This window comes from Empidonax traillii, unplaced genomic scaffold, assembly GCF_003031625.1.
Source record: "Empidonax traillii isolate 1590-97213 ecotype Southwest subspecies unplaced genomic scaffold, ASM303162v1 scaffold138:size3245559, whole genome shotgun sequence".
Taxonomy (NCBI): Eukaryota; Metazoa; Chordata; class Aves; order Passeriformes; family Tyrannidae; genus Empidonax; species Empidonax traillii.
In genome coordinates this window covers 1,333,913-1,343,891 of record NW_020955331.1, presented here as the reverse complement: position 1 = coordinate 1,343,891, position 9,979 = coordinate 1,333,913, and the positions used below count along the sequence as shown (strand labels likewise).

The following is a 9,979-nucleotide window of genomic DNA, read 5'->3' as shown; positions in this document are numbered from 1 at the left end:
CAGCAGTTCAAACTCACTTGAAGATTCCAGTTATACAGTAGTGGGCTCCAAAATGCTATCCAGTAGAAATAAGGTTTTCACAGCATATATTTTTATTATTAGTGGTGCATCAGAAAAGCTCCATCTCACCGCTGAGTTGAAAAGCAGATACTGAAGTTCTTGTACCCAGACTCTGGGCACAGCACTAACTGCATTAACCTTTATAGACAGAAGCTTCCTACTTCCTAAAAATGATTTTGTTCCTTTGTGTCAATATTAGTACAATACTGAAACAGCTCAGAAAGATTACACAATGGAGATGCAAAATCTTGGATGTGAGAAGGGCACAGCCTCATTCACCTCCAGGAATTTGTTAAGTAACCAACTAAGACTTGCCCCGCACTAACACTGCCCCGCTGAATTAATTATTGCATCAAGAGCAGAATTACTTGCTTCTTTTGTGTCATATAAAAAAAAAAGATAAGAGACATAGTAAGTTCTCACACTGAGCATGTTAAATACTTTGAAATCTAGGACACTGCTCTTTGAAGTGTTACAAAATAAAATGATAAAACAGGCTTTCAGTACCCACCCCTCCCCCCTCAACTGCAAAGTAACACAGGAATCTCAGTATGAAAAATACAAATATATTCGTCCAGTCACTAGTTGTTTGTTACAAGGTATACTGTNAAAAAAAAAAAAAAAAAAAAAAAAAAAAAAAAAAAAAAAAAAAAAAAAAAAAAAAAAAAAAAAAAAAAAAAAAAAAAAAAAAAAAAAAAAAAAAAAAAAAAAAAAAAAAAAAAAAACCAAAACAGAAAAACAAACAACATTTTATTGTGGTTCTGTGCGACCCAGTAGCCCAAGAAGAAATAAAAATTGCCATGTTCTGCTGTAGGAAAACAAAAATTACACATACAAAAAATATTTATATACACATTTTACAGTCACCATCTGGCATAACCATTTATAGCTAACCCAAATAGGCTTGCACAGTTACCAAAAGGCAATTTGTTGTCTTTGAACACAACACAGACCTGGCACAGCAGACAGATGGAGAATACTAACCATATTGGACTTAAATGAAATACATGGCACACAGCAGGGCCCAGGAAACAGCCACTGCATTGAAACGAGATTGCTTGGCTGTTGCAAGGTAGGATGACAAGTCATTTAAGCTGGTTTTTTCATCTTACCGCAGACAAAAAAGGTCAGGCTTCCTGTTAAAAAGAGCAAGGCAACTTGAAAGAAGCTGTGCTGAGCCTTGCTCCTCAGCTTAGGTATATTTTGTATTCATTGGAGTCTCACCACCTTGGCCCATAAAAATGTGAAAACACACTGTTCAGTTACTTGTCCACAGGACCACTGGCAGTCAGAGGAAATGCCTCAGAGCGCATCTGTTGCAGAACACAAAGAAAAAACCAGAGAAAAATCAAGTTCTCATGTAAACATTACTTTTTGCAGTAACAACACTCATATTATCTGGTCCTTGATTTAAGGTAGTTGGCAGTTCTTCCTTTTTTTAATCTCTACTTTTAGCTGATTGTCACTTAGCCTATAGTCAACAGCAACAAAACACAATAGGCTCCAGCCTATCACAGATATTTCTAAAGACAGTTCTACTTTACTTTGGAGGAAACCAATCTAGCCTGGTGTAAATAAAAGATGGTCTGAGTTTAGGATAGCTGAAGCCCTACAGATCAGTGCGCAGCTCTCGGTCCTCCATTCAACTGGAGGTTAGGTGGACAAATCCCTATGCTAAAGTAGCCAGGCTGCATGTTTGGCAAAGCCTAATTCTCTATCTTAAATGTCAGTAGTAGTACATAATGGTTAAAGGCTGGGTGGGGGCAGAATTCAGTGGCAGTGGTTTTATTTACACTTATAGCCTGAAAGAAGCAAACCAGGACATACATATGAATGTAAATCCAAAACAAGAAAAGACAGCACATTTGTTTTTTCTCAGAGAAGGTGAGGGAAGAGGGAAAAGGGAAAAGTAGGATGCAGGTGCCATAAGTGCTGGCCTGCCCAGCAAAGTGCATGTGCTGTCTCCGCTGGAGAATATTACACATGAACAGAGCACTCAGCTCCATGGGAAGAGGCTGTTTAAGTGCAACGTTCAGTAGATCGATTCCCATTTACTTTTTGGATGGTCAGTTCAGGGTTTGGTTGCTCTAGGTTTTTTGCATTTGCTGTTGATGTGGGTTTGGTTTTGATTTTTTGGGGGTTGTTTTTTTTGGTGGTTTTTTTTTGGTTGTTTTTTTTTTTTTCCTGTTTTTTTTGCTTTTAAAAAATTTTATTTTAGCCTTCCTGCTTTTAGCTTTCCTGATTTCAAAATTTTATTTTAGCCTTCCTGCTTTCCATCATCACTGGATGACAGAAACAAGTTTGCATGTCAGGACACCCACAACGTGTGCGAGGATTCAAAAGTCAAGAAAAGAAGCCCTCTCCCCAAAGGAAAACACAAAACAAGAATGCCTTCTCAAGAAGGTATCAACAGTTTTCAAGGAAATACCACCCGCCTTCCCCCTTTGCTCAGCTCTTCCCCTTGCAAGAGCTGGGGTGGAGGTCACAGTCCAGGAGTATGACCTAGACAGCATCAAGGGCATAACCTGGCACGACTGAGCAAGAAGGTTCCCTCCGCCCTTCGTCCAGGGGTGCAGTACCAAGCAGAAGGAAGACAAATGAAGGGCTGAGCAGTATGTGGCCTAGGCGGGGTGGAGGGGGAGTCTGGGGGTCTCACTCCCCTTCCTCCTTGATGCGTTGCTGTTTGTTGCGCCGGGCATCCATGTCGAAGTTGAAGTCGTTCCACTCGTCGCGGGGCGGGAAGGAGATGGTCTGCCGGAGCGTGAAGCGCACGGCGTCGATGACGCGCTCCCCCCGCGTCTCACTGGAGCCCACGCTGACCGTGGAGGCGCCGCTGGGGGTGCGCAGGAGGTGGGGAGGGGAGGAGAAATCATGGAGCTGCCGATGATCCAGGATGCCCTTCCAGATGGCATGGCGGAACTGCTCCGGGATCTTGAGGCTCACCAGATCCTGCAAGGCAAGGTGCAGGGCTTAGCGGGGCAATCACTCCCTGGGCAAGATGGGCTCCAGGAATAAAAGCAGCCAATGGGCCACCCTGCAAATGCCTACAAAGCACTAAAACTGATTAAATCCATGTGGCCACAACGCACTGCAGAAGACAAACCATGAGAGTGGTGGTTCACTTCTGAACGGGCATGTGGGGCCATGAAGCAGCAATGGTCTGGTTTTAAGGCACAAGGTCTATTTTTAAGTTACATAAAACACACGTTCAAGCATAAGACATGGTGACCTAAAGCTAGATGCTTAACTGGACTGCAAGGCCTCCAAGGAAACCTCAGATCTGCTGGTTGTCAGTGGTGGGGGATGCTGGGCTGCTGAAGGTCAACGGCTTTGAAAACTTCCATGTTTATTTCAAAGGCTGCGAAAGGATTTTAGAATCCAAGTCTGAGCTCCAGTATTCAAAGTTCTGGGTCTGACTCTATAGGAACTCTTATTTACTTGAATGTAAGTTTAACAACAGACATAATCTTTGAAAACTTGAACTTTGAGGCCCCATCATTTCTGGCACAAAACCTGAGGGTTGCATTACCTAAACTCTGGGATCACGGTACCAGCTTTTAAAAAAATTAGCAACCAACTTTGGTTAATTTGGGTCAGCTTTTCTAATTAGAGCAGCAGCAGAAGGAAGGCAGCCCACACTAGGGAGCAAAAGCACCTCAGCCTTCCAAAGTCTCGGGGGGAAAAAAAAATGGGACAGCCAGCTCAGAGGAGAGCAATGGCTCAGGAGAGGAAGCAGCAACCCTGCAGTACAAGCCATGCAAGAGAAAAAAAGAAAAACAACAAACAGAGCTGACATGCCAGTGGCAAGGGAAGATGATTAAGGTAAGGCCAGAAAACAGAAGCAGGGAGGGAAAAACGTAGACCACTTGTCTGCAGGCAAGCGAGGTGTAAACTGAAACCGAGCCTTGCAGAATTAACAGGCGCGTGGGCTGGGGCCACTTCGGGGGCTAAAACAGAGTGCTGGGGAAGGGGAGACACTCTTTCTCTGTGCCAGGCAAGGCAGTTACAATGCTGGCCCTGAGTCCAGCCTGTCTTCACCTCACAACACGTCTTCTCTGTGTGCTACAGCTTTGAATCAAACTAATCATGTAAAATTAAAAGTATACTGAGTCTAGATTTCTGACCTGTTTCTAAAAGCAGGGCCAAGAGTGCAAACAAATGAAATGGTGAGGAGTTACTTACATCCATGGAGTAATGCTCAATCTGATAGATGGTGGTCAGCCCCTGGGTCGTGAAATAATCCACACAGGATGAGCAGCCCAACCTCGCTAAGAAGCTGCAGAGGAGGAAGGAAGGAAGGAGAGAGAAAATAGGATCACCCTGGCTGCAACAGCCCAAACCACAGAAAAACCGAACACTCAGCCAATCTGCAGCAACAGGAAACAAAGCTTTCACCCTTGGCTTGACCTCCTCCAAGACATCCCAGGCCAGCAAGTCACATTGCTGCCACGTCAAATGAGGGAGTCTGTCAGCTCAGCCCCTACCAGACAGCCCTCATGGCAGCACCTTGCCTTAGTCAAGAGCTAGTGCTGCACAGCCGGGGTCTTGGGGCAGGAAGGCTCACATAGGTCCTGTCACCCAGCAGGTGGCTCAGCCCATGGCAGCCTGCTGCATGCACAGAGGGCTTCAGCAAGGCATGGGGTCTGAGGCTCAGACACACCATGCACTTCTAATCAGCGCATTCCTCTCTAAGTGTAAGGGATTCCTCCTTTATGGGCAGCATCTTTCAACTTGTCTGACCTTATGAAGGCCAGAGGGGATTCTGACCCTAGCCATTAGTTTGTCAAGTGTCCAAAGGGGAAAAAGAGAAAATCAAGAAATGTTTGCAAAACTGCCTGGCACCCTCAAGCTCCACCAGTCCAACAGATGCTGCATCCCTCAGCTTTCTTGCAGTCCTAACATCCCTGTTTCTCTCAGCTGCTCAGAGCTGGGGATTTGAGGCTCGGTGCCCAGAGGGTGCCAGCCTCGGGACTGCCAAGGGCCCAGAGGGATCCAGTGCTCCAGTAGAATGGGACAAGGAACCTGGCAGGACCCTTCAGACTCCTGACACAAGGCCTCTGCTTGCTGTGGGTGGGAAACATGCGCCGGGCAGCCTGCTCCCGCTCACCTGACGATGCTGCAGTCTGAGGGATATGGAGGAGGGGGGGTGCAGTGGGACGTTGAAGGCATGGAGAGGGGAGGAGGCAGCGCCTGCGTGGGGCTGAGGCCATTCATGTCACCGGTCATGGCCATGTGGGTGCCCATCATGGGAACTGGAGGAGAGAAGAAGGAGGAGCACATTGTTACCCAGGCATCCCCAGACCCCTGCTTTGCCCCCAGCACGGCACTGAAGGACAGCATCCGCAGCCCAAGCAGCCTTAAGTCCCCTGTAATGCCCTGCACAGGATGAGCTCACGAGAAGCTTCAGGCAGGGACAAGGACCAGATGACAGATAGTCCTTCAGGAGCTCTCCTGTCACAGGAGCAGCTGTCAGCAGGGCCTCTGTCATGTCACCTTCCTATCAAGACAGGCTTGATAGAAACCTAAGCAAGAAACCTCGTCTTTGCTTGCCCTGCCACGGGAGAGGAGTAGGACAGAGCCAGCAGAGTAACCCAATACAGAAGCCAAACAGCTTCGTTTTCACAGACAGCAAGAGCACCCGAAGGGGATCAGCAACAGGTGTGGGCGAGAGTCCAGTGCTTTTGAAATAAATAAATAAATAAATACATGAAAAACAACCAAAAAACCCCCAACAAAACTCAGCCCCCAGAACCACGTCTGCCATCCTGAATTTACAGGCCTGCTGGGCACTATTCAGCAGCCAGGAGGAACAGAGCTGTGAGATGCAGATATTTCCTTTGAAATTAAGAAGTGTCTTAATTGAACTGAGGGAAAAAACTCTTGCTAACATTTGCATCTCCTCTGCTGGGAAAAGAAGAAGAAACAAATCTTGAAAGCCAGAGGACAGTGCAGCCAGCTAAATCTGCAGGAAGCAGCAGCTCTGTTCACCCCTGTGAGGCTCTGAGCAGGATGCTGAAGCCTTGCCCCATGGCACATCAGTGCGCAATATTTATTTGGCTCTGCAAGTTCAGAGCAAATGACTCCAGGCTCTCCAGCTTAACACTAGCCACTTGGAGATGCCAAGTCTCCTTGCCCAGACTAGCAGGGAGCACGCAGGGAACAGGAAAAGAAGGAATAAGGGTTTCTTACTGTTGGTTCCCATGCTGTCGGGGATGGTGGTTGGGGTCAGGGCATTGCGCTGCTGGGGGTTGATGAGCTGGCTGACTGAGGGCAGCTTGTTCATGCTGTTCATTTTGCTGAGTGGTGGAGAGTTAGAGCCGTAGGATGACTGTGACTGCATGGAGGTCCTGCAAACCAAGGAGAAGTTACGACAGGAATCACCACAGTGGGTTGTTAAGAATGTGCATCCAAGAGGCTACACGACCTACTGCTAATGAAATCACTGACACCATAGGAGAGATCACTGGAGAGTGAGTCAATAGGACAAGAAGTTTCCCAGGTATTCTTGTCACTTATTAAAAAAAAAAAATATCAAAAAGGGAAAGTCTTTACTTAAATAAGAAGTTTGCACTAAAGGCAGAATGTCTATGTAAGTTTTTCAGTTGAAAAGAATATACATAAAGCCAGCAACCAGACACCAAAATTCAAAGTGCATTTTTAAGTTAAGCTCACCTTGTGCTCAAAAACTTTTTTCGTAAGAATAAGAACTGAGGAAGCCATCTCAAACCATCCAAACTACCCCGGCACCTGACTGCAGAAACAATTCTCAGTTCAGGTGGCACTTATCACCTTGGTTTCTCCAAAATTCATAGGTATTCATATAATCAGGTTGTTATCAGGTGTATACTGAACAGCCAGAAGCTCTTTGCTCAAGACAGATTCCATATACCTTAGGGACCACTTCTAAGATGGTCAGAGCTGCCTGGGATGCCAACAAGCAGCTTTTGCTGGTGTTAAGGAAAAGTTGGTATCCAAACCCTGCAGGCTGCTTACAAAGAGTATCAGGTTCTTACTACCACTCAACAACAGCATTAGCCTCCCTCAAGTCCATCCAGCATACTCGTGAATTGGGCCTGAGAGGCTTGCTGGCAAGCTCCCCACTGCCCAGCCCCGAGGGTCCCAGCTGCAATCCTGCTGTGAAAGTGATCCAGACTGTGAAGACCAGATTGCTTCTGAATGGCAGCCCAGTTCCCAGATCGAGTTACAGCTGTGGCATCCCATTTGGAGAGGGGTCTTATGTGGGATATGCAGAAAATTATCATTAAAGCTGGTCCAACAGCATAATTGGCAGAGCACCGCCATGCCACGAGAGAGCAGGATTTTCTCTCTCTCACCAGGGGCATTTGCAGGACTGGGCAAAGGTTTGGGAAATGTTCCCACTTCCCAAGCACAAGTACCCTCACAAGCCGTGGTCTCCCTGCAGAGCAGAGGTTGCCTAGCTCACCGCAGAGCCCAGCACTCATATCACAGTGACCCCCTGGTGAATGGGGAAGGGCACATTCCCATCTTATTTCCCATCGGGAAACTTGTTCATCTGGGTATAACTGGTTACACCAATTCCTGGGAACTGGCTTTTCTTCTATGCAAATAGAATAGTTATTACTTCAAATAAGCGAAGTGTAAAAGGAAAGAAAAGGCTTATTCCTAGATAATTTATTAAAACCTTCAGCACTCAAGGTTAAGTTCCATACAATTACATTGTCTCCAGCTTCTGCACTTTCAAGACTTGCAGTGTTGGGTGGAGAAAACATCCATGCTGACAGGCTAGAGTATCTAAGGCCCTGAAGAAATGTTACCTAATTACACAATTACAGGAGGTACAGAAGGGTGTGAACTGTCCTTTGGCAGTGAAGATGCAGGACAAGATCCAGCAAACTTCATAGACTCAAGGAAGTGGAAAGCACAAGAAGCTTCACAAATTAATATTAACAATGGCAGCAACTCCCAAGGGGAAGTGAAACTGAGCCATGAAGTTCAGACCCAACTTTTCAGAATGAAGGGAATGATTCAGATCTGAGGTTTCAATTCCCCAGTTATGAAGTTGAGGCCAGCCACGAAATTCAAGTCAGGCTGACACCACCCTTAGCCTAAAAGGCTTCTGGATTTAGGACCAGAGAGTATTTCTACTTTATAGGTTCAGGCACCCATCTTAACTGAGCTTCAGCTGAAATGAATACATATCTGAAAAGTCTCTTATGGCAAAATCTGCATGAAGTGAGGAGGTCATCATGTACACAGTGAAATTCCAAATCAAATCAACAAAGAATTTCACAAAGGGATTGGGTTGCATTGTTTGAGGTCAGTAGTCACCCCATATTTGCCCTCTCCACCACTGACAGTGATCTCAGCAAAGCTAGTTAGAAGGCTACAAAATAGTTTGGGGATAAAAGAAAGAAAAGAAAAGCAAGCCAACCAAAACCTTTAGAAAACACTTTAGAAACAAATGCATACTTCAACATATAGCTTAGGGACTCCATTCTTATCTCATTCATACTCATTAGAGTCAAGTTTAAATCAATCAAGCTCAAGTGAATAAAATACAGGGAACAAAAGCATTTTTTCTCGGTACTTGTTTCAACTAAGCTATTCCATCACATAAGCAGATGTTTAAAAGGCCTAGAGAAAGCTATCTAGCCAAAGAAAAGTTGCAAGATAAACCAAGATGCAAAATTTTATTGAAAATTAATGTCACACATCAATATAGCAACAGCCTTAGAAACAAATGTTTTTGGTATTAAGCACAAGGACTACATGGTGTTTGAGGATTCATTTAAAATATATGGGTTTTTTACTCATTTTCTTTTTTAAACAGATATAAGAATGTCATGCACAGTGATTTTCATTAAAATTGTACTTACTATGTCTCAAGAAAGATTAGAAGTAGATGCATTAACATTTCTTTGATATCAATGCCAACAAAATACATTTTAATATCAAGGTATAAGGACTTCAATTAAGAGGCTATTATACTTCTTGGAACAGTCTGATACAAAAGGCACTGAGTCACATTCTGCAACTGAAATTTTTCTCTCTTCAAGAGGCTATGTAATTATTTAGCAAATAACATTTGTAGTTATGCAAGCTCATATGAGAGCAATTGTCTCTCATGCTTCAAGGCATATACTGATCATCTCAAAAGGTCAGGAAGGAACTTCCTTCTCCCATATGTGAACTAAGTTCAGTTCACAGGTTACCTTGTATAACTCTATGCTTTCCCAGCTCACTGGATACCAGTCCTTCACCAGATGTAGGAAACTGTTTGGGTAGACCAATTACCTGATTGAGTAGACAAGTTCCAGAGTCCTCATTGATTAGAGGAGCACACTGCCCTGCAAGCAGCCTTAATGCAAATGACATCAAAGGTTCATTAAATACAAGGATAGGACAGCTCAGGCTTAGAGTTTAAGACTTCACCCAAGCCCCTGTGCCTACAGTTTGCTGCCCCTGAAGACCCAGAGCCAGTCACAATGCAGAAACACGCAAGCAGATTCAAATTTGTCCAGGTCTGTGTCTGTCTTCCTTTACAGTAGCCACAGCAAGGTCACATCCCAAGTTCACACAAGGTCAACGTGCCTATTGGCAATGTTTTTAAAAGCAAGGTTTCCCACTGGGAAACACTGGGGTGTCACTGATGTAGTCTAGTAATAGCACACAAGTGACACAGACAATGCTCAGTTGCACTCATCTGCTTTGAAAGCCCATGAAGCAGGACACTAAAAATCAGAGAGAGACCCTTTCTCCCCACATCCCAAAGAGCAAGGAACAGTGCATCTTTTTAACCACACCAGTGGTTTGTAGGCTTGGTAACTAACTGGAAGCAGGCAGACAGCACCTAAGGGACAGGGTTGGTGACAGTGACTTCCCTTGGATTTCAAGTATGGGAATTTCCCAAGGCAGGCAATGGATGCAATCTGCTCTC

At 44.9% G+C, this 9,979-nt stretch overlaps 1 protein-coding gene across 1 annotated transcript in view; it reads right to left on the bottom strand.

Moving 5' to 3' along the window:
* Nucleotides 1-2,344: 2,344 nt before the first annotated feature.
* The window catches only part of TP63 (tumor protein p63), a 101,895-nt gene continuing 94,260 nt past the window's right edge, over nt 2,345-9,979 (bottom strand). Inside the window, exons 11-14 of the mRNA XM_027884096.1 lie at nt 6,250-6,407; nt 5,168-5,312; nt 4,243-4,336; nt 2,345-3,009 (exon numbers count right to left, since the gene is read on the bottom strand). Of these exons, the coding sequence (XP_027739897.1) occupies nt 2,713-3,009; nt 4,243-4,336; nt 5,168-5,312; nt 6,250-6,407 (694 nt within the window). The 3' untranslated portion in view covers nt 2,345-2,712. The remainder of the gene's footprint in view (nt 3,010-4,242; nt 4,337-5,167; nt 5,313-6,249; nt 6,408-9,979) is intronic.